General features: G+C 46.1%; 2 protein-coding genes across 3 annotated transcripts in view; both read right to left on the reverse strand.

The window, feature by feature from the left end:
- The window catches only part of celf2 (cugbp, Elav-like family member 2), a 972,609-nt gene that overhangs the window by 653,574 nt on the left and 293,968 nt on the right, over positions 1 to 25,067 (reverse strand). The gene's annotated exons all lie outside the window — the stretch shown is intronic.
- Positions 15,964 to 16,356, reverse strand: LOC144507512 (mitochondrial import receptor subunit TOM20 homolog). The gene has a single exon (XM_078234638.1). The coding sequence runs from the start codon at positions 16,354 to 16,356 to the stop codon at positions 15,964 to 15,966; it is 393 nt and encodes a 130-aa protein (XP_078090764.1).

The raw sequence follows: 25,067 nt of genomic DNA on the forward strand, positions 1-25,067 counted from the left end.
TGTGCTGGTGGGAGAGGATGCAGATAGGATGGGAAATGGACAAAAAACCTTGGACGGGAGAGAGGGTCCTTACTCTGAAGGCCCCCACAGAGTTGGGGTACTCTGGAATTGGAGCTCTGGGACCTTCTTCCCCGACCATCTAGCCTTCCCTCAGTGTCATGATCACCACCAACCCCCCTGACCCCCAGGGTGTCTCCTACCCTCCTGCCTCAGGGACCCACAGGGTTTAGCATTACAAACATCCCGGGAACTAGGCCGAGTCAGAGAACTAAAATACCACTTCTGGTCACTGCAGCGCTGTGCCTGGTCGGGTTGGGTCGATCAATCTGATTGGCCAACAGCTCTCAGGGGGTTGGACTAAGTCCTGCCGACTGCGATTCAAGGCTCAGTGAGTGTTAAATAGCAATGGGAGTTTGAGAGCCGGCAGTTGTGAGTTCGAGAGTAGGCGGTTGTGTGTTACACATCGACTCTTGGGATGGACAGTGCCGATCGCTCGCTGAACTTAAAAACCTACTCTGTGATCTGGAATTGTTGAACTTGAGTCCAGAAGTTTGTAAAGTGCCTAAATGAAAGATGAGGTGCTCTTCCTGAAGCTTCTGTTGAACTTCACTGGAACAGTGCAGCAGGCCAAGGACAGAGATGTCAGTGTGAGAGCAAGGTGCAGGATTAAGGTGGAAACATAGAAGATAGCAGGAGGAGGCCATTTGACCCTTCGAGCCTGCTCCGCCATTCATTACGATCATGGCTGATCATCCAACTCAAAAGAAGGCAGGCCACCAGAAATTCAGGGCTATGCTTGAAGACAGAATGGAAGGATTCCGCAAGAGCCCCCCAGTATAGTGGAGGCCACATTGTGAGCAGCGGATATAGTAGATTGGATTGAAAGAAGGACATGAAAATCACTGCTTCACCTTGAAGGATTGTTTGGGGGCTTGGACTGTGAGGAGAGTGGCGTTAAAAGAGGTGTTACCTTTCCTGCACTTACTTTGTGAAGGGGAAAGGATGTTGGGGATGATTGATGAGTGGTTCAGGATATTACAGAGGGAGCGATCCCTCTGGAATGCTGAAAGGGGAGGGGAAGATGTATTTGTCATGACATCATGGTGGAGATGGGAAAAAATGGTGGAAAGTAATCTATTAAATATAGAGGCGGCACGGTGGCACAGTGGTTAGCACTGCTGCCTCACAGCGCCAGGGACCTGGGTTCAATTCTGGCCTCGGGTCACTGTCTGTGTGGAGTCTGCATGTTCTCCCTGTGTCTGCGTGGGTTTCCTCCGGGTGCACCGCATTCCTCCTGCAGTCCAAAGATCTGCAGGTTAGGTGGATTGGTCGTGCTAAATTGCCGCTTAGTATCCAAAGATGTGCCGGTTAGGGGGAATTAGAGGGGTAAATATGTGGGGTTATGGGGATAGGGCATGGGGGTGGGCCTGGGTAAGATGAGTTGGGTGCAGACTCAATGGGCCAAATGGCCTCCTTCTGCACTGTATGATTCTATGATGGGTTGGTGGGTGGAAGGGGAGGATAGCGGGAACCCTATCATGGTGTCCTTGTCCCACCCCAACTTTCTCAAAACCCATCAATTTCTCATTTTGCCCAGTGCTGATAAAAGGCCACAGGCCTGAAATGTTAACTCTGACTCTCTCTCCACACAGATGCATGTTTTTCCCCCGGTATCTCAGTCAAACTGTCTCCTCTTTAATTTGTTGGCACTATCTGCCTCCTGTAGACAGTATGTTTCAGTTGCCCACTCTCGGTGTAAAGCAGCTGAATGTAACTGATTTCTTTCTTCTGAACTTGAGTCTGTGTCCTTTCAGAGTGAGACTCATTACGACACAGAAGGAGGCCATTTGGACCATCAAGCCCATGTCAGACACTTTGTGATTATTATCAAATGCCCTGAAAATATAGCCTCTCTGTATTGTTTAAAATCTTGACTATTGCAATAAAATCCCCTTTGACTCTTCATTTCACTTGGCACAGTGGTTAGCACTGCTGCCTCACAGCGCTAGGGACCCAGGTTCAATTCTGGCCTCGGGTGACTGTGTGGAGTTGGCCCGTTCTCCTCGTGTCTGCATGGGTTTCCTCTGGGTGCTCCGGTTTCCTCCCACACTCCAAAGATGTGCGGGTTAGGTGGATTGGCCATGCTAAATTGACCCTTTGTGTCAGGGAGATTAGCAAACTAAATATGTGGAGTTGCGGGAATAGGGCCTGGGTGGGATTGTGGTCAGTGCAGACTCGATGGGACGGAGGAAACCCACGCAGACACAAGGAGAATGTGCAAACTCTACAAAGACAGTGACCCGAGGCCAGAATCGAACCCGGGTCTCTGGCACTGTGAGGCAGCAGTGCTAAACACTGTCCCTCACAGCGCCAGGGACTCGGGTTGTTTTTATGACCTAACTCTCCAGTTTGCACCAGTTAATCCAGCTCCGTTGTCCCGGCAGGACACTCACAGAGACAGTTTATTTTGCAGGTTTTATGCTCTTGCAGCTGAGCTGGATTTGGGAGCTGGCTGAGAGTTTTGCTCTCCCAGAATCGGTATTCAAACAAGCACCAGCTAGGATAACTAATGCTTATCATCACCCTTTAATGTGGAAAAATCTTCCATGGCACCTCACAGAGGCAAATAAAATGAATGTAAAGGATGCACACACACATCTACACCACACACCTTCCAATGGCCCATTTTTAACATCACTAAAGCTATTAATGATATTTAGACACAAGGAAACATCTCCCTTTCCTGTATAATTTCCTGTATCATTTCCTGTATTATTTCCTGTACCATTCCTAATTTCATATGTTGCTTCCCATATATATGTTTTATATAAGTTGCCTATATGTGCACTGTGCCCGTCTATCATTAAAACCTCCACAGAGCCTGAGAAACAGTTGTACAGAAGGACTTACATTTATGTATTCACGAGGCAGCTGGATATAGCACTTGGGGTGAATGGGATCAAAGGTTATGGGGAGAAAGCCGGATGAGGCTATTGAGTTGGACGATCAGCCATGATCGTGATGAATGGCGGAGCAGGCTCGAAGGGCCAAATGGGTTCCTCCTGTTCCTATCTTCTAGGTTTCTATGTTTCTATATGGCGCCTCACATGACCAAAGAATGTGCCAAATTGCATTTGCAGACAACGAAACACTTTATTAGTGTAACAGCTATTGTAATGTTGGCAATTTGCACACAGCAAGGTTCTACAACAGCGATGTGAAGGAGATCAGATAAAGTTGGCCAGGACACTGTGGGGAACCACTTCTTCATCTGGCTTCTTCCATTATACTTAGGGTTGTCACAATGATGGGTGACCACCCTTCTCCATCTCTTCCTGTCAGTCACCTATTCCTCTTCTAAACCCACTTGCCACTGCATCCTTCCATTGGTCTTCAGGCCTTCCTCCTGGCCGTCCCATCTCCATCATTCACCTCAACACCTTTTTCTCCAAAACTGATGACCACACCACTTCAATCTCTTCTCAGTTAGTTTCTTCAATGCTCCTGCAATCCTTACTGACCCCCTGATGTACTGGTTCCTGACACTGTCCCTTCTCAACTCTCCACAGAGAATCCCTTCTTCAAAACTGGGCAAAGGGATTTTTATGCCCACTGCAGTGGTCTGCTTAATGTCTTATCTGAAAGGTGGCACTTTGATAAAACAACATTCTCTGCGCACTGTGCTGGAGCAATAACCATTGTGTTCCTTTACCTCTTCCATGTTCACCATCCAAGGTCCAAAACACTCATTCCAGGTTAAGCAGTGTTTCACTGGCACCTCTTTCGATTTGCTCTATTGCATTCGCTGCTCCCAATGTGGTCTCCTCTATATCGGAGGGACCAAGCGTAGACTGGGTGATCACTTTGCTGAGCACCTCCAGTCTGTGCGCAATCAGGACCCTGACCTTCCGGTTGCTTGCCATTTTAACACACAATCCTGCTCCCATGCCCACATGCCTGTCCTTGGCTTGCTGCAGCGTTCCAGTGAAGCTCAACACAAACTGGAGGAACAGCACCTCATCTTCCGGCTCGGCACGTTACACCCTTCCGGTCTCGACATCGAATTCAACAGCTTCAGATGATTTGCTCTACCCCACCTCCACCCCTTTGTTTTCATTCTATTTTATTTAATTTTTTACTGTTCTCTACCTTTAATTTCTTTATTGACTTTCTTCATTTTTCTTCCCCCCCATTCTTTCCCCCGACTTTATCCCCTTTCCCTTCCCTTTTCTCCCCTTTGCTTCCCCTCTTCGAAATTTTATCTCTGTCCCATCTTCACCTCCCCTCCCCAACATCTTCATCTGTCACAGTTTACCCTCTGATTTCAGCTTCCCTGCCGTTTGGCCATTCACACCATTTATTCTCTCTGTGGACTGCCATTAGCAGCCTTTTCCCCTGGTTTCTGTGGCTATGACTCATCTTTCATTCCCTCCCCCTGCAGTATAAATATCTCACACTTTCCGTGCCTTTTAGCTTTGACAGAGGGTCGTCTGGACTCGAAACGTCAGCTCTTTTCTCTCCTTACAGATGCTGCCAGACCCGCTGAGATTTTCCAGCGTTTTCTCTTTTGGTTTCCGATTCCAAGATTCCGCAGTAATTTGCTTTTATCAACCTGACAGGCACATCTTTAGACTGTGGGAGGAAACCGGAGCACCCGGAGGAAACCCACGCAGACACGAGGAGAATGTGCAAACTCCACACAGACAGTGACCCGAGGCCGGAATTGAACCCGGGTCCCTGGCGCTGTGAGGCAGCAGTGCTAACCACCGTGCCACCGTGCCGCCCATAGGGAGGTTGGACAAAAGCAAGTCTTGCTTCCTTAGAGATTACCCATTTTCTGAGATTATTGTGCCTTGCCTAATGCAAGATAGAAACAGCAGGAACTAACTCTTCTGATTTCCATGTAGATGCAGTTTTGAACTCTGGATACTATAAGCGGCAGTCTATAGAAAGCTAGCTTCAGAAATAAAAAAAAGATGCCAAAACAGTAAAGAATGTATTCAGTCTGGTTGTTACAGATGAAGCTCATTATATCTGGAACAATGCACCAGTAAAGGTCAGTGGCGTTGAGAGGAGGAGGAGGAGGAACTGAGAACGCTAAAGAAATAAAATTAATATTCTGACTTCAAAAGCCCACAGCAAATAGCACTTCCGTCACTTGAAACCTCAGTTTTGAGAATTTCTTTCTAAGGAAGTAAATTATACCTCTTGCGCATGCAGGCTGTACTTTGTGTGTCTAATTTCTTGGCAGGCTTTGTAATATTGGCTTGTCTGATTTAAAAGGTGGCATGCTAAATAGTATGTGTGGTACCCAACAGTTCACAGGTTCTGCGTCAGTGACACGTGTAGTTCAGGCCATGAAGGCAGAGGAGGTGCTTACAATTATTTTGTTTTTTGTGAAACTTGCTCCAAAATTATCCCTTTTCACGGAATCACAGGACTGTTACAGCACGGGAGGCCACTCGGCCAGCCGTATCTGTGCCAGCTCTCTGAATGAGAAAGGTAGCCAGTGCCATTACCTGCCTTCCCCCTGTAACCCTGCACACTCTCCCTTTGCAGATAATAATCCAGCTCTCTCTCGATCCAACCTGTCTCCACCACACTCTCAGGCACTGCATTCCAGATCCCTAACCACTCACTGAGTGAAAAGGTTTCCACTCATGTCTCCAATCCTTTTTTTGCCAATTAACTTCAATCTGTGCTCTCCCGTTCTGGGTCCGATCACCAACAGGAACAATTTTTCTTTATTGACGCTGACCCGGCCCCTCATGATTTTGAACAACTTTATCGAATGTCCTCGCAGTCTGCCTTTCTCTCTTAGGAAAACAGTCCTAATTTCTCCAAAACAATCCCAGGAACTGAAGTTCCTCACCCCTGGAACCGTTCTCATGAATCTTTTCTGCACTTTCTCTGAAGTCTTCACATTTCTACTGAACTGTAGTGCCCAGAACAGGATGTAATACTCTAACTGAAGCTGAACCAGTGTTTTATTTAAGTTCAGCTTAACATCTGGTCTTGTACTTGATGCCCTATTAAAAAGCCTCGGATACTTTATGCTTTCTTAACTGCTCTCTCAAGCTGTTCTGCCACCTTCAACAACTAATCAACATAAACACCAAAGAAAATGCATCTTTCTCGAGACTGCTCTGATTTTCTTTCAGTGAGCTAGCCACCTACCTGTTAATCATTGAATAGAGAATCCCTACAGTACAGAAGAAGGCCATTCAGCTCATCGAGTCTGCACCGGCAACAACCCCATCCTATCCCCATAACCTCACATATTTACCCCGCTAATCTCCCCGAAACTAGGGTCAATTTAGCATGGCCAATCAACCTAACCCGCACATCTTTGGACTGTGGGAGGAAACCCCCGCAGACACGGGGAGAATGTGCAAACTCCACACAGACAGTGAGCCAAGCCGGGAATTGAACACAGATCCCTGTCACTGTGAGATAGCCGTGCTAACAGCTGTGCCACCCATGTTATGTCATCTCTCCCATCAGTGTGTGAAGACACAGAACCATTCAGATCTTGAAGATGTTGGGTTTGACCCCTGCCTTGTGTGAAATCTCATCTGGGAAATATCAATCCAATTAATTAAATAAATTTGGAACAAAAACTCACTATCGGCAATTGTAACCAAGAATTTACTGGATTGCCATAAAAACCCACCAGTTTACGCATGTCCTTTAGGGAAGGAAATGTGCCATATTTGCCCAGTCTGGCCTACATATGACTCCAGGCCCACAGTAAGGAGTATTGAGACAAATCCACTGTGGCTCCATTATAAAAGAAGCTGTTTGGGAGAGGAAATGAGGAGGAGATGGGGAGAGAGTGAAAGGTGTGACTTCGGCTACCCTTACTTTGGATGGAGAACAAGTGAATTAGCACGGCAGGGTGGCACAGTGGTTAGCACGGCTGCCCCACAGCACCAGGGACCTGGGTTCAATTCTGGCCTTGGGTGACAGTGTGGAGTTTGCACGTTCTCCCCGTGAGTGCGTGGGTTTCCTCCGGGTGCTCCGGCTTCCTCCCTCAGTCCAAAGATGTGCGGGCGAGGTTGATTGGCCATGATAAATTGACCCTTAGTGTCATGGTGATTAGCAGGGCAAATACGAGGGATTACAGGAATAAGGCCTGGTTGGGATTGTTGTTGGTGCAGGCTCAATGGGCCGAATGGCCTCCTTATGCACTGTAGGGATTCTGTGACTTCTATTCCATGATTCTATGAATGAAAAATCAGGCATCTTCAGCAATGATTGGGCAAGATACTCTTGCAAATGATGAGGCAGAACATGAAGGCAAAAGTTTACCCCCTTCGTTTTACGAATGTAATCTCATTTGTGAAATTGAACAGCTGCTTTATGCACAGGATTTTATGGCCTCGCTCGTCCCAAAACTGTAAAATCCCGTCCGAGGTCAACGGATCTTTCCATGGTTCGCCCCTCGCCCACTCCGATTCCAATGGCAGGCGGACTGGTAAAATTCCAGCTTATATGTTTAGTCCTCCATTACACAGATTGCTTTAATTTGATATCCCAGAATGAGTATATTTGGTGTATTGTCAGGTGATAGGTAACTAGAAACGAATAAAATTACTATCAGTGACCTGAATTAATAGCCTTTTTATTTTTCAAAATATCACTTTCATTGATAATTGTTACAGTCAAATATATTTAAGATCACAAAGCATAGAATCCCTGGTGCAGAAGGAGGCCATTCGGCCTATTGAGTCTGCACTGACCACAATCCCACCCAGGCCCTATTCCTGTAACTCCACATATTTACCCTGCTAATCCCCTGACACTAAGGTCAATTTATCATGGCCAATCAACCTAACCCACACATCTTTGGAGTGTGGGAGGAAACCAGAGCAGCCGGAGGAAACCCACGCAGACATGGGGAGAATGTGCAAACTCCGCATAGACAATCAATCGAGGCTGGAATTGAACCCGGGTCCCTGGCGCTGTGAGGCAGCTGTGCTAACCACAGTGCCACCGTGCCATCCCACCTTTAATAATTTTGTTACAGACCATGAAAGGGAACAGATAAAGGACAAATAATGTTCGTAATCCACTGGTTAATCTATTACCCAACACATACACATATGGATGATTTCCCTGTGCTACACAATTTCCCTGACATTCCCAAAAGATATCCGGTTATACGCAAACACAGAGTGAGGCATGAATATTCTCCCAGCTGTCGGTGCAGTTCTAAATATAGGTACAGACGATCTTTTCAATGCTAGCGATTTGCAGAGGTGAAAACTCTTTTTTTATTCACTCGTGGGACATGGGGATTGCTGGTTGGCCAGCATTTATTGCCCTCCCTAGTTGCCCTTGGAGGGCCAGTTGAGAGTCAATGACATTGCTGTGGCTCTAGAGTCACATGTAGACCAAACCAGATAAGGATGGCAAATCTCTTCCCCGAAAGGACAGTACTGAACCCAGATGGGTTTTTCCGACAATCGACAATGATTAGTAGATTCTTAATTCCAGATTTTTAAAAATTGAATTCAAATTCCACCATCTGCCTGGGTGGGTTTCGAACTCGGGGGCCCAGGATATTAGCTGAGTGTCTGGATTAATAGTCTAGCGATAATACTACTAGGCCATTGCCTTCTCCAGTCACAAGGTCATGTCCATTCTGCCTGAACAACATACCTTGACTTACAATGGTTAGAAACTATTCAATCTCACCAACATTTGCCCGTAACATGTTGCCTCATTTGCTCATTCATTACCGCATCCAGAAACACCCAAGGACTCGGCAGCAAGGCCTGCCGGGGAGTTTGACCCTTTGCAATTTCAAATATGCGAGCTGAGAAAAGTTTTGGTCAGCTGTGACCTGGCCATCTCCTGGTGCTGCTGTGAATAATACAAATGACCCACACCTTCCCCAAGCTGATTTTCATCGGGAATATCCCATAGGCTTGCAGTGATTGGAGATTGTAGGAAAAGCGGAGGAGAAATCCTCGGTTCCGAAGAAGAGTGATATTGGGCTGGAAATGTGAACTCTCTTTCTCCACAGATGTTGCCAGACCTGCTGGGTTTTTCCTGCTATTTCTGTCCCATGCCGACCTCGGATGGGCGATCAGCAGCGGATTGGCACTCTGCGGTGACTTACCCGCGCTCAAATTCCAAAGCACTTGTCTCGTCCAATCTTCCTGACACAAGAAGAGTGAGACTGAAGAGGCAAAGCAGGTCAGTGGCTCCAACGGTGAAGTGTGAAAGGGGCGGAATGAAGGGGGACTTCCCCTTTTTACACCAGTAACTAATGTAAAGCAGATGCGTTTAAAGGAGCATTGACATGGGGAAGGTGAGTTTCTAAGGTAAGTGAATAAATGAACGGGGGTGAGGTGATCTGCACAGCAGTGCAGGAGGGGGAGCCAGGGGAGTCAGATTTTTGGGTCAGGTCCAGACAAGATGGTGGGGCTGCTGGAAGCTGGGGGGGTTGATGATCAGGGGAGGTGGGGAACGTCCAAGAGGGATTCCCCAGCCCATCACTGGGGTACCCTCCAAATCCTACACTGGGGAGCCAGGGAGTCATGGCCCAGAATCTGTTTTTATTTGAGAAATGCCCAGCCTCTCCTCCCTCCCTCATTCCAATAACTTGCACAACTCACTGCAGAGTCTGACTGCTCAAGGTTCCTCCTCCACCTTATTCGGATAGCAATCTTCAGCAGTAACAACCAGCAGACACGTAGGATGCTGCAGGAACCATTCTTTCTCCACTGCCTTCATGGTCTCCAGTCAAAAGCTTGTTTCTTTCAATTTTTCAAAAGCACACTTCTTGCAAATCTCCTCTATAAATCTAAATTGCAGCCGTCCCAGGTGGTGCCATTCTGATTCTGTCTTCAGTTATCCATGTTACTGACATTATTATCACCTCCGGCCTCTAATGGAGCTCATATATCTCACGGTGCTAAAGCTGCCTCCCAGCTGCTTGCTTTCTTTTTTGTGCCAATCGCTTCTCCTCAACAACTTTTCCTGAGGAAGCAGAGATTTGTGCATATCTTGAGTACTACACCCACGCACCCTCAGTTGCCTCACTGACTGGCAGTTTTTCTCCATCTATTGTTTCACACTTACACGCCAAGGTTTACTAGAGTCGGAAGTCTACCTCACATTTTGTCTCCATCTGCTCTCTTATGTAATTGCAACCATCTTTGTCCTTCCCTACTCTATCCGTACTACTGAGGTGATACTTCTGAACAAAGAACAAAGAACAGTACAGCACAGGAACAGGCCCTTCGGCCCTCCAAGCCTGCGCCAATCATGATGCCTGCCTAAATTAAAACCGTACGCACTTACGGAGTCCGTATCCTTCCATTCCCATCCTATTCATGTATTCGTCTAGTTGCCCCTTAAATGCCGCTATCGTACCGGCTCCCACCCCCTCCCCGGGCAGCGCGTTCCAGACATTCACCACCCTCTGTGTGAAAAACTTGCCTCGTACATGTCTTCTAAACTTTTCCCCATGCACCTTAAATCTATGTCCCCTCGTACTTGACTTTTCTCCCCTAGGGAAGAGCAGCTGACTATCTACTCTGTCCCCACTCATAATCTTGCAAATCTCTATCAGGTCACCCCTCAACCTCCGTTGTTCCAGTGAGAACAAACTAAGTTTAGCCAACTTCTCCTCATAGCTAATACTCCCAGACCAGGCAACATCCTGGTAAACCTCTTCTGTCCCCTCTCCAAAGCATTGTGGCACTGTGGCGACCAGAATCATACACAATATTCTAAATGAAGCCTAACTTTCAGCCCTTCAAACACACCATCTCTGGCACTCTTCCTCCTCTCCAGATTCCCATTATAAAATCAAGGCTCACTGCACAGTTTCTGTTCCCAGATCCTTCTTTCCAGGTTAAAAAAATACTCCTGATGCTGGAATCTGGAACAAAAACTGAAAATGGTGGAAAAACTCAGTAGGTCTGGCAGCATTTATGGAGAGAGAAAACAGGTTTAACATTTCAAGTCCGCATGACTCTTTGCTCTGACGAAGAGACATATGTGTCAGAATTCTACCGCCTTGCCCGCCACAGAATTGGAGCGAGCGAGGGGTGGACAATGGAAATGTCCGTTGACTTCAGGCGGGAATTTCCGGTCTCGCTCAAGTGAGGCCATAAAATCCTGCCAACGGACGCAAACCATGAACTCTATTTTCCCTCTCCACAGAAGCTGCCAGACCTGTTGTGTTTTTCCAGCATTTTTGCTTTTTGCTTTCATCCCAGAGACTATTTTACTCATGAGCCATGGCTGTCGCTGGCAAGGCTGGCCTCTATTGCATCCCTACGTGCCCTTCAGAAGGTAGTTTAGACCATTTAGATCCAGCTCTAAACAGGAACCTCAGGTCTCCAAGTCCTTTTCCTGCTCAGATAATCTTCAGGCTTTTCCAACCCAGGTTCAGTGATCACCACCTCCTGTTAAAGATTCCGCCTCTCCTCTTGTAGCCCTGGTGCTGTCATGGGCAATGCGTCTTGTTCCTTTCACATTGATGTATATAATAAAAGGAAAGACCCATTGTGTTACAGCTAGGGAAGTAAAACCTTCTATGCCAGTGGTTCCCAAACTTTTTTCACTGGGCCGCACTTTCGGAATAAAAATTTGCTCACACCACACCAAATTTTTTATTGATAAGAAATACATTCAAAAACAAAAAAAACCAACTCCTAGCAGTGCTTGATTCATAACATAGAACACAACTACTTTATAATATGATCATGGGACATCCAGAAAGTATAAACCAATGCATCACTTGATGCTCTTGCTCTCACTTTGGAAAAATATCTATCCATGTTTAAATGTTTCTTTGATTGTCCGTGAATCTTCCCGCCACACTTGCCATCCTCTCTCGCCGCACCAGTGTGGCGCGCCGCACCCTTTGGGAACCACTGTTCGATGCCATGACTCTCATTAATATTACGAAGTGCAGCATACTCTATGTCTAGAAACCCTACAGTGCAGAAAGAGGCCATTCGGCCCATCGGGTCTGCACCGACCACAATCCCACCCAGGCCCTATTCCCGTAACCCCATATATTCACCCTGCTAATCCCCCTGACACTAGGGTCAATTCAACCTAAACCTGCACATCTTTGGACTGTGGGGGGAAACCGGAGCACCCGGAGGAAACCCACGCAGACATGGGGAGAATGTGCACTCAAGACAGTGATCCACGTCGGGAATCGAACCTGGGTCCCTGGCGCTGTGAGGCAGCAGTGTTAACCACTGTGCCACCCATGGGGCCGGCGGTGGTGGGGGGCACAAAGGGAGATTTTTTGGCCTCCCTATGGTGTGTTTCTTACGGTGGGAGGTGGCATGCCATTTGCCAGCAGTGGGATTTTTAGTCCTGGGATTTTCCATCAACTGCACCCCACGTTGGGGGTGCGCTGTGAGTGGGACCAGAAGATCCTGCCGGTGCGGTCCACCGGAAAACTCCAGCCATGGCTCTGAGCGAGTTGCCAGCCAATCAGATAACCACAATCCGCCAGCAAACTACAAGACAGCCAATGACTTTCAAGAGTGACGATGAGTCACACCGCTGAGAGTGAGTGCGGCCCGGTGGTGCGCTGCTGCCTCCCAGCACCAGGGACCCGGGTTCAATTCCCACCTCGGGTAACTGGGTGGAGTTTGCACATTCTCCCCGGGTCTGCATGGATTTCCTCCGGCTGCTCTGGTTTCCTCCCATTGTCCAAAGATATGTGGGTTAGATTGATTGGCCATGCTAAATTCTCCCTCGGTGTTAGGAGAATTTCAGGGTAAATACATGAGGATATGGGGATAGGGCTGGGTGGGATTGTTGTTGATGTAGACTCGATGGGCCAAATGGCCTCCTTCTGCCCTGTAGGCATTCTATGATTCTAACAGTTGTAATTTAGCATTGAGGTACACAATGGGCATTGATTTAAAAGCTGTAATTACCATCTGTGGATGAGATGTTAAACTGCGACCTTATCTTCCAGTGGATATGGAAGATCCCATGGCACTATTTTCGGAGAAGAGCAGGAGAATTATCCTCAGTGTAACAGCAAATATTCATCTCCAATTGGGAACAAAACAGACTGTCTGATTGTTATCACATTACTATTTGTTAGAGTTTGCTGTGTACCAATTGACTGCTGTGTTTCCTACATTACAATCGAGATTGCACTTCAAAAGTGCTTCATTGGATGTAAAAGCACTTTGGGACGTCCTAAAGTTGTGAGAGGCTCAGGACAAATGCAAGAGATTTGTTTAGAAGATAACTGGGAGTGAATGACCGGATGGTTACTGAGTTGTGAATTAGTGCATTAAGAGATTGTAATTTAAGACCGAGTTGCACAACTGTCATAGAACTGTCGGTTCAGCCAGAAGTTGCTAGTCCTGCTCTAAGAAAGAGGTTGTAATTAACGAAGTAGTTCTGACGATGTCATGACATCCCAAACATGAACGCTTGCAGTTTAACAATATTAGCAGAACCCGAAGGCTGGATACAGCTTTAGATTCACTGCTTGGTGTTGGTTATTTTTTCAGGATAGATCATCTTTTTCCACATTTTGAAAATGTTAGTTATTAGAAAGCTCAGCGAATGTGCTGGCCTGTCAAATGATAAAACTGCAAGTTTGCGATTATGCGAAGAAGGAAACTCTGACTGCACAATTAATGCTGTGCAGAATTTGTCTATCTTTCAGCTTATGCCAGGGGAAGAAAAGAAAAGCCAGTTCGTAGAAACACAGGATATGTCCCACACACGATATTTATTATTAAGATAAACACAAAACACTGCGGATGCTGGAATCTGAAACAAAAACAGAAAAATGCTGAAAGATCTCAGCAGGTCTGACAGCACCTGTGGGGAGAGAATAGAGCCAACGTTTCGAGTCTGGATGACCCTTTATCAGAGGGGTCAGCAGAGATGAGGGTCGGGAGGGGTGGTGGAATTGGACAAAGGGAATGTAAATGAGCGTGCAGAAAGCTGAGGAGGTGTTGAAAGTGTCCGTTAAGTGATCAGAATGTGAGAATGGCAAAACAAAGGTACAGCTTGGTAAAGGACGGCCTGGGGAATGTGACAGTTGGCCTGAAAGGGGTGGGGGGGGGGGGGCGGCGGGGGGAAGAAGGAGAGCGATAAAAAGGAGAGTGAGATGAAATGAAATGAAATAAAATAAATGGAAATGGGGGTGGAGGGGAGAGTTCACGCTCTGAAGTTGTTGAACTCAATGTTCAGTCCAGAAGGCTGTAAAGTGCTAATTGGAAGATGAGGTGCTGCTCCTCCAGTTTGCGTTGGGGTTTGCTAGAACATTGCAACAGGCCAAGGACGGACATGTGGAGAGGAGAGCAGGGTGGAGTGTTGAAGCGACAAGCGACAGGAAGGTCTGGGTCCTGCTTGCAGACGGACCGAAGGTGTTCAGCAAAGCGATCACCCAGTCTGCGTTTAGTCTCTCCGATTTAGAGTAGACCGCATTGGGAGCAGCGAATACAATAGACCTGATTGAAGGAGGTTATTTATTATTTACTTTGAAATGTTCATCTTTAAATCTTTCCATGCTTCTTTTCTCAGTCATTGTGACCTTTTCTATTCCTATATTCCACTGTTAGCTCTTTACCCATCTCATTCTGGTCTGCAGCACCTTCCTTTCCTCATTATATTCCACCATAAGTGACAAACCCTCCAGATGTCACCCCTTTACCCCCCCCCATCATACGCTGAAATTCTCTTCTTAGCTCTCCAGCTTGTCACCTCCCTCTCCTTCCTCCAAAGCCTCCTCCCAAGTCTTCCTCTCTCCCTTGCTCAGGTTCCCTGACCCTATTGCAACATGCTGTGGGATTGGGAAAAGATACGGATGTCAAGTACACTGTGTGTGTGTGTGGGCGTGTGCGTGTGTGTAAGTTGTGATGATACTGTGTCTTTAAGAAATGCGTTTGCATCATCTTTCTTGTGAAGGGTATGTTTTAAACTTCAGCTCTGGTTACGCTGCCAATTGTCTACAACTGGCAGCCCACATGCTGAGCATACAGACAAATAATTGCTCCTAATTATTGTGGTGTTTGGTTTAATCTGAGTTAATGCAGTTTTGGTATTTTTGGGTTGTCTCCTGGGGTTTCAGAGTAGGGTTTTAGTTAGGTTGATTGACAAGCGAGAGAGTCATGTGAATGGGAGGAGCTAGACTTACAGTGGGGAAAAACAGGAGGCTTCTGTTTGGATTTCTCTCTCTCTCTGGAGATTGAAGTCTGGAACTTGTTAGAAAATAGGCATCCCTCTCCAGAGGTCTGCAAGAGTCAAGAGGTGTTTATGCGCCCCCTCTCTCTCTCTCTCTCTGAAGTTCTGCTGTTTGAAGACAAGTCTTTCTCCAGAGGCTGCTGTCTGGAAGTCAGTAGACAGGTGTCTCTCTGTATCTCTGTCTAGAGGTGTTAAAAGACTTGAGGACTGGCAATTCATAGAAGTATGTGCATTTTTTGCCAACTGATTCTGAAGAGCAGTTTATATCTATGAGAATATTGCTTAAATTGGAACTAATAGAGATAGGTTAGCAGTTAGGAATCAAACCTGGTCATATCCAAGTATTTCAATTGATAAAAGTTAAGCTAATTCATTTGTTATAGTTAAACCGCATTTTAAAATAGAGTTTGTTTTAATAAAAGCTTTCTAGTGTGTCAATAGAAACTTACCTGGAGTGAAACGCCTTATGCTCACACTAATGCCAAAAACAAAAATAGTTGGGGTCTAATCTAACTTCATAATATACCTTGGAGTTTCTGATCTGGTCCCTAACAGTGTTTGTGTACATGCAGCAGCGGGGTGAATATGGTTGGGAAGATGCTACAAGAACGTGAATTTCTAAGTGGGTGCAGAAAGTCTGAATTAAACACAGTTCCCAGTTTAGACATAGAGTTCTGCATTAGCTGTCACTTTATCTGAAATATAAAGAGATGTGGTCCGTGGACAAAGCTCCTCACTCAATATTATCTGCTGCCTCTCTATTCATAAGCTGATGCTGGAGAGTTTCCTCAGGAGCAAGTGGAAAATTGGTTGAGGGATGGTCTGTTGAAGGACCTGAAGGAGCTGCCGCGGTTGGCCACAAATCGCGATTGCATTTGACAGGTGATCGACACCAATCTCGTAGTCACCTTGTGCCAGAAACTCCTCTCCAAGCTGGATCTCTTCCAGGAAAATTGCCTGCATGGCTTCTGCGTCCTTCTGTTTTGGGACATGGGAGAGCCCATTGCCCTTTGTGGCCAATCTCTGCTTCCTTCTTCGCTCCTGGAGCCGCTTCTTGAAGCTGGGGTCATTCCGTCGCTTCCTGTCGAAGTAGATGCAATAGCCGACAAAGAGGACTCCACAGATCCCCACTGCAATGGCACTGGTCTTACTCATCATAGCTCTGGTCCGTGTCCAGACTTCACACTTCCCTTATCTTTCTTTCTCTGATGGGCAGACCGAGGCTGGTCACTGTGAACAAAGCTGATTGTGATGTCTCGCCTGAAGCCCTTTGTCATCATGACAAATGCCACAATACCACATGCACTGTTTTTCTTGAAGCAACAATTTATTTTGATTGCTAAAGTCAAAGGGTTGAGGCCACAGTGTGAGATCCCGCCAAGAGTACAAACTGCGGAAGGGCAGACAAGATAAATTGGGAGGCACTGATTATACGACCATGGGACCATAAGACATAGGAGTAGAATTAGGCCACTAGGCCCATCAAGTCTGCTCCACCATTCAATCATGGCTGATATTTTTCTCATCCCCATTCTCCTGCCTTTTCCCCATAACCCTTGATCCCCTTATCGATCAAGAACCTATCTATCTCTGTCTTAAAGACACTCAATGACCGGGCCTCCACAGCCCTCTGGTTCAGGATCAAGAACCTATCTAGCTCTGTCTTAAAGACACTCAATGACCTGGCCTCCACAGCCCTCTGATTCTTGATCAATAAGGGGATCAAGGGTTATGGAGAGAAAGCAGGAGAATGGGGATGAGAATGATATCAGCCATGATTGAATGGCAGAGCAGACTCAATGGGCCGAATGGCCTAATTCTGCTCCTATATCTTATGGTTTTATGGTCTTATAATTCACTACCCTCTGGCTGAAGAAATTCCTCCTCATCTCAGTTTTAAAGGATCGTCCCTTCACTCTGAGGCTGTGCCCTCAAGTTTCAGTCTCTCCCACTAGTGGAAACATCCTCTCCAGATCTACTCTATCCGGGCCTCTCAGTATTCTGTAAGTTTCGATTAGATCCCCCCCTCATCCTTCTAAACTCCATCGAGTATAGACCCAGACACCTCAACCGCTCCGCATACGACAAACCCTTCATTCCTGGGATCATTCTTGTGAACCTCAGACAGGATAACAAAAATGAAAACTCTCTCCTAAATGAGTCTTTCCCAGTCATTCCAGCTCCAGACACTGATCTGCACACTTTCTTCCCAAAAAAGGGAAGGAAAGAAGTGAAAAGGTGAAGAAAAATAAAGGAAAACTTTAAAACACATGCCTGTGGATTAAATTGAAATTTTTTTGGAGGTGTAAAAGACAGAGTGGGTTCTCTCAATGTTCCAGTGAGATAGTCTAGTAAAATAACTGAGCCACCAGAAGGCCTGATTCCTGATTGGCTCTGAGTGAATCAATGTTGGATGTGGCAGTAGTAGGAGTTCCACAGCAACCCCTGGTGCAGGGAAGGGAAAAGATTGGCCCATTCCTCATCGATGTTGGGTTCTCATGCAAGAACATATGCAGACATTAGCTGCGATGACACTCCATTCTTCTCACATTAAACTCCCACAGCTCAGACATGAGAATTATGGTCACTCGGTCGGGGTACTAGATCGCCAGTAAATGGAGAGTAAAACTAGTGACAAGTTCGAGAGACAGAATGAGTTAAAATGTGAGATTTCTGTGTATGATTTTAGATAGACCGTGTAAACATAACTTACAAGTATCTCCAGCCAGTTGTATCTGAAAAACTTCTGTTTCTGTCACAAGTGATGGGCAATAAACATTGTTGATGACAACCATAAGTGCCTGAAGAAGGTGACTCACCTCATGTGTGTCATCTGTATTCAGAGTTTAATAGTGCCGAAGGATTACTCGTATCTGAGCTATTCTTCTGAGAAGTTAATAAAAATGGAATTTGAGGTGCACATTTTGACTCTGGTGAAGGGTTCAAACACCAGGTTAAGTGATTAATTAAAGCAAATCAAGTGTTGGAAGAAAAAACAGGTGCATGTCTTTCAACCAATGGGTTATGGAATAACTGGAAACAGATCATGTAAATTGGTTCAAGAAAAGGTGCGTTGCAAATTGGAGAGGGAATGAAATCAAGGGCTGGAGAGAATGTGGGTAGATGGGTTTCAGATCCATAAAAAAGAACAAATAGGTTTCATGGTTTTTTCCTGATCAAAATGTTCTTGATTCTTAAGTGAAATATCTGATTCATCCTGTGCCAGAAGCAACCATACCCTGTCCACCAAATGCTGACACCCTGAATTGTACCTATCCCCACAGTGTCAAATGGTGGCCATCTTGGCTTTAATGCTGTGTGGAGTTAGCTCATTAAAGCTGACCATGTTCCTAAAGGAAGATAGAGGAAAGGTCGCTTCAACCCTGGCAAGGTTCACACAGCTTCCAAGCAGACCGTTTAGAAACAGCATTGGCAAACATTTAGAATGAGCTCTGTTTCTGAACATGGGAGGAAGACTGCTGACATATCATTTCCACTCATTCATAGCTACATGCCTTCCTTGGTCACTTATTCCATGGGTTTAGTCGACAACATTCTTGGTCGTTCCAGTGATGAATTCAAAACCATTTTCACCTTTATAAGAATTGACATCGCCAGTAATACCTAAAATACAGGAATGGTGGAACTAATGAGAGTCAGAAGTTCAAACTTCAAACTCTGGGTTCCACTTCTTCTCAGTGATGAAGACCAAATGGTGAGGAGGAAATAACTTTGAAAAGGGCAGTGTGTCTCATCCTTAACAACAGAGCAACCTTGCTTCTGTTTTTAGTTAATGTGCCGTTTCCTCTGAACTACCTCACACTGCTGTCCAATGGCCAGCATGCCAAACATTTTCTTTTTATTGAGGTTGGTGATTCCGAGTCTGGGATAAAATGTGAAAATTTCAACAACCACAAATAGCCCTGACATCAAGGACTCGCTTAGGACAAACATCTGGAAGTGTTTCTTTACAAAGGCTTGTTGGGATTGCCAGGAAGGATTGTTGCGGTCAGAATATTTAGGTTAAAAAAAGACTTTGCAATTCCCTGGTGCCTTTCATTATTTCAGGATGGCCCTAAGTATTTCACAGTGCAGGTTAGGTGGATTGGCCATGCTAAATTGTTTCTTAGTGTCCAAAGATGTGCAGGTTGGGTGGATTGGCCATGCTAAATTGTCTCTTAGTGTCCAAAGATGTGCAGGTTGGGTGGATTGGCCATGATAAATTATCTCTTAGTGTCCAAAGATGTACAGGTTAGGTGGATTGTCCATGCCAAATTGCCCCTTAATGTCCAAAGATGTGCAGATTAGGGGGATTGGCCATGCTAAATTGCCCCTTAGTGTCCAAAGATGTGCAGATTAGGGGGATTGGCCGTGCTAAATTGCCCCTTAGTGTCCAAAGATGTGCAGGTTAGGTGGATTGGCCATGCTAAATTGATATGAATCACATTTTGAGATGGTTCCCATTGCACCACCCGTCAGAGGTTTGAACTTTCTGGTTAATTGCCATGGAGTCCTTGCCTGGGAGTCTCCAGGCAAGGTGTGGTGTGGGCAGGGTGGGGACTGGAGCTCAGAAGTTATGGCTCAAAGATTTGTGGTCAAAAATGGGGCGAAGCTTTGACAAAGGGTCATCTGGACTCGAAATGTCAGCTCTTTTCTCTCCTCACAGATGCTGCCAGACCTGCTGAGATTTTCCAGCATTTTCTCTTTTGGAAAGATCTGTGGTCTATGTCTGTCTTGAAATCATGACGAAGAACATCATCTGTGAATTCTTCACAAGCCCACGTCGCAACTCATCCTTCTTTCTTTCTCTCTCTATCACTGCGTATCACTGTTCAGTCTCTGTCGGTGAACAGGATGTGTCGTAAACTGGTCTACACTTTCCATCTGTCTGTATCTGAAAGTGTACAGCTCCCAATCCTGAAGAAGATGTGATAGTGAATAGCTCTGAGTCAGAGTGAGCTAACATATCACAATTTCTGTGATTTTCTCAAGCTCTCCGCTGCGCTTCTTCCCAGCACCGTGTATTGCCTCGACACAACAGCTGACGCGGTGACGCATTGACAACAGCTAGATTGGGCAGGAACTTTTGAACTTTGTTTACTGTACCCATCAACCTCTGGAGCTCAGTCACTTTGCGAGGAGCTGGAGACTCGATTCCTCTCGTCTTCTGTGGATCAATTCTGGCATTGGATGCATCCACAACATGTCCAAAGAACTTAACAGTCAGCTGTGAGAATTCATACATTTGGTTGAGTTTACACTCTGACAACAATTCCATCCCTGAGTTGTTCATCTTTTAAGCTGCCATATTCACAGTCATCTACATGTCTATACAGATCATTGATAAACGTATCAGCACTCGCCCTTTGTCTTGGGTATGCTTGCTAAATTTAGCTCGCTTGTAAAAGCTATTCTTTCGCAGGCTGAAGGAGGCACCAAGTAATTTTCTGACTTTCTCTTTGTTGGTCCCTTGCCTGACTAGGATGTTGTCTGCACAGCTACTCATCACATATAATAACGTACTGATCTGCTTGCTGCTGGCTTCTCCATGAGGCCTGATGTGCCGTAATATCCAGTAATTCTTCAATGCCACGCTTCTCCTTGGTTAAGATCCGCAACCTGCTTTAAGTTTTCTGGTAACAACAGTGACTTTTCCACACTTGTTCTTTCACTCGCTGCCACCATATAACATTCTTGGTTCTCGTCGTGCTAACACAGAATATTTACAGAGTCTGCAGAGGCAAAGACAACACTTACCTTCGCTGGATCATCTCTTACTGAGGCTTCCTTGCCATGAGGTCTATGAGGGAGAGTAGGATCATGGGACATTTCTTCACTTCCTGTGATGATGTTATCTGTGTCTCAGTAGCATCACATACAGTTAGAATTAACCCCTTAGGCTACGAAGGCCAGGAGAAGGGTTTACTTTGGCCGGGATTTTCTGCGCCCGTTTTCATCGGGTGGCTTCGGGGACAGGAGCGGAAAATCTCACAGGATGTCCAAATCGCGTTTCACACCAACGTAAAAGTGTGTTGCAATTATCATCTCTCCCCTCAGTGATGTAACGCGTTCCCCGATGTTCAATTTCAGGTGCATCGTTAGTATATCATTAGCAGGCCTCCTTGCCTGAATCGTCATCTCTTCCCTCCCCCTAAGAAAGTCCATTGACGTTGGCATGAGGGCAGACTGGCATGAAACCTGACTGATCTCACAAGGCGTGCACCTGGTGAGCAAACCTCCCAGAGGAGTTCAGGTGAGTGCATCGCTCGGTGTGTGTGTGTGTGTGTGTGTGTGTGTGTGTGTGTGTGTGGGAGGAGGGGGTGGATGTCAGGGGGCAGCGCCAGGGGGCAGTGCCAGCAGAGGGAGGGTGAGATGGGCTCCAAGTGAACTCTTGTGCACTGGGCGGCCTTTAAAAATGGCACCCTGATCTTCAAAAAACCAGTTGTCCGTGTGACATTATGGGACCCACCCCTTGCCTCTTATTTCTTAATGTCGATGCCGAGGGCTTCAGCGCCGCTTCTTGCATCTGTTATTGGCAGCACTCCGAAAGCTCGTGATTCCAAGTGAACTTGCTGGACTTTAACCTGGTGTTGTGAGACTTCTAACTGTGCCCACCCCAGTCCAATGCCGGCATCTCCACATCAAACTCAAAAGGGACACAGACAGAAGATACAGACAGCGCCGATGAAAGTCTGAGAAGGCCAAAGCCTTGGGATCAAAGAGACTATGAAATTGAAGCGACAGAGCGGGGAGATCGAGTAAGGTAACGCCTCAGGATCAATGGGATGGTGCTGAGAGATTGAGGGAACAGATTGAACAAGACAACAGGCACAGACTAGAAAGTGGAGAAAACTGGCAAACCGGGAAGACCAACGCTGGAGGAATTAGAGTACAGGATTAGATGGTGCCAAAAAAACCACATGAAAATGAGGGAGAATGATGAAAAGAGCATCAAAAAGAAAACGACGAGTAAAAGAAAGACTGAAAAGGAGACAGAGGAAGATGAGACACGAATATGTATGTTTTAAAGCTGGAAAGGTCACTGTCTATTACACAAGTGAGAATGAGATAAAAAGAACTGGCACGGTTTAAGTTTATTTACTAGTGTCACGAGCAGGCTTACATTAACAGTGACATTCACAGCAATGAAGTTACTGTGGAAATCCCCTTGTCGCCACACTCCGGCGCCTGTTCGGGTACACTGAGGGAGAATTTTAACATGGCCAATTCACCTAACCAGCACGTCTTTCGGATTGTGAGAGGAAACCGGAGCACCCGGAGGAAACCCACGCAGACACGGGGAGAACGTGACCCAAGCCGGAATCGAATGTAGGTCTCTGGTGCTGTGCTAGCCGCTGTGCCACCGTGCTACCCTGGAGTTTGATGTTAATAATGATTGTCACTACCCCCAGTTTGAACTTATTGTTTAGCAGCCTTAGAATATATAAAATAGATCGATATAAATCCATTATAATATGGGAAAATCAACCTGCCTTTTCAGAATTTCAGCTGGTTAGGAGGTTGGGGAAATTCACAAAACCATTGCACTTAGTAGAGATTTAATCTTAGCTTGCCGTCACTGTAGATTTTCATTTGCGCACACAGACTGGAAGCAATCTCATATTTAATACATGCACTTTAATGATCTCTCTAATCCTATCATAATTGTGCTGAGTTAATTTAATTGTATTTTGTAGAGAAATTCTTCATTAAGAGAGTCCCACCTAGTGGGAACACGCAGACAGAAGCTGATCTAATGGACTTTTGTCCTGGTTTTCGCACAGATGAGCCTAACAAACAAAGCCCTACACCATGACATAACATGACAAGGAAAAGAGTTCAACACGGATACAAGGCGACTGTCATTTTAGGATTGTAACAACAGTGGAGCTGGATTCTATGTTGTGCTTACGTTATACTATGTTAGTGTTCAGAATAGTTCAGTCTTGAGTGCTAATGGAAGAAGAGTCAGATTTACTATGGCTAAAAATAACTGCCTGCTTACTCACTGTGCTTAAACATGTCAGGAGGAATATTAACCCATTCATGCCTGCAGGCGATGGAGTGGGGACCTTCAATGATGAAGCCAGTCCCACAGGAGTTGTAACTGATCATTGCCAGCGAGGTGACCGAGGCAACTGTGGAAGCCTCACAACTTTGTTCATATTGGGATTAGAAAGGAAACAAAAAGGAAGAAGAGATGGAAGGAACAACAGATGGGAAAGGAAAGAAAGAATTTGCATGACGAGCACCTCTCATGATCACAGGATGCCTTAAAGGGCTCTACAGCCAATGTATCTTTCATGTTCTATTCCAGTAACCCCACATATTTACCCTGCTAATCCCCTGATACTAGGGACAATTTACCATGGTCAATCAACCAAACCCGCACATCTTTGGACTGTGGGAGGAAACCGGAGCACCCGGAGGAAACCCACACAGACATGGAGAGAATGTGCAAACTGCACACAGACAGTGACTGGAGGCCGGAATTGAACCTAGCGCTGTGAGGCAGCAGTATTAAACATTGTGCCACCGCGCTGCCCGTAAATACCTTGTCTTTATCCCATTGTGGCTTTGTGGGGCTTGGACGCACACAAATTGACTGCTGTAATACGGACTGAAAAGATTGAAATGATGGTGTAGTTTATTGGTTAGCACTGCTGCCTCACAGCGCCAGGGTTTGATTCCCAACTTGGGTCACTGTGCGGAATCTGCATTTTCACTCCATGTCTATGTGGGTTTTCTCTGGGTGCTCCTGTTTCCTCCGAAAGACGTGCTGGTTGGGTGCATTGGCCATGCCAAATTCTCCCTCAGTGTACCTGAACAGGTGCCGGAGTGTGGTGACTAGGTGACAGTAACTTCATTGCAGTGTTAATGTAAGCCGATTGTGACAGTAATAAATAAACTACATTTTGCTCACATATTATGACTACAGTTACGCCAATTATGTTTAAGGTTAGTGAATGAAATATGGAATGAAAAAGCTGCTCATTTAATTTAGGATGGGAAACCAGGATCTCGCAATAAAACCTGTAATTACAAGGGGTCAGAATACATTCCAATGGTACCAATATTTATGATTATCAAGACACAAACATTAAAAAAATCTTGAAACTTCTGATTTCATGGGGTTATCATTGTAGTCATGGAATGAGAAGCCTTGGAAAAGTGTGAAGATCCTAGAATCATAGGATTCCTACAGTGCAGAAAGAGGCCATTTGGTCCATCGAGCCTGCACTGACAACAATCCCACCCAGGCCCTACCCTGTAACCCTGTGTATTTACCGCACTGATCCCCCTGACACACAGGGTCAGTTTAGCATAGAATTTCACAGAATAATGCCCGTAGGTGGCCGTTTGGCCCATCGAGTCTACACCGATTCTTCGAAAGAGCATCTGACCCAGGCCGTATCCCCGTAACCCCACATGTTTACCCCACTAATTCCCCTAATCTACACATCTTGGGACACTAAGGGGCAATTTAGCACGGCCAATCCACCTAACCTGCACATCTTTGGACTGTGGGAGGAAGCCGGAGCACCCGGAGGAAACCCACGGAGACACGGGGAGAACGTGCAAACTCCACAAAGGCAGTCACCTAAGGCCGGAATTGAACCCTGATGCCTGGCGCTGTGAGGCGTCAGTGCTAACCACTGTGCCGCCCAAAATATTGGGCGGGATTTTCCAGCCGCGTGGGCCCCAAGAACAGAGATCCCCGCCTGAGGTCTACGAATCTTTAAATGGCCCCGCCCAATTTTCCATCTCGCCCACTAGGATTCCTGCGGCGGGTGGAATGGGACATTTTCAGCCATTAACTCAGTTTCCCTCTCGAAAGATGCTGCCTGACCCGCTGACGAGGGCAT

The sequence above is a fragment of the Mustelus asterias genome, chromosome 19, assembly GCF_964213995.1.
Source record: "Mustelus asterias chromosome 19, sMusAst1.hap1.1, whole genome shotgun sequence".
Taxonomy (NCBI): Eukaryota; Metazoa; Chordata; class Chondrichthyes; order Carcharhiniformes; family Triakidae; genus Mustelus; species Mustelus asterias.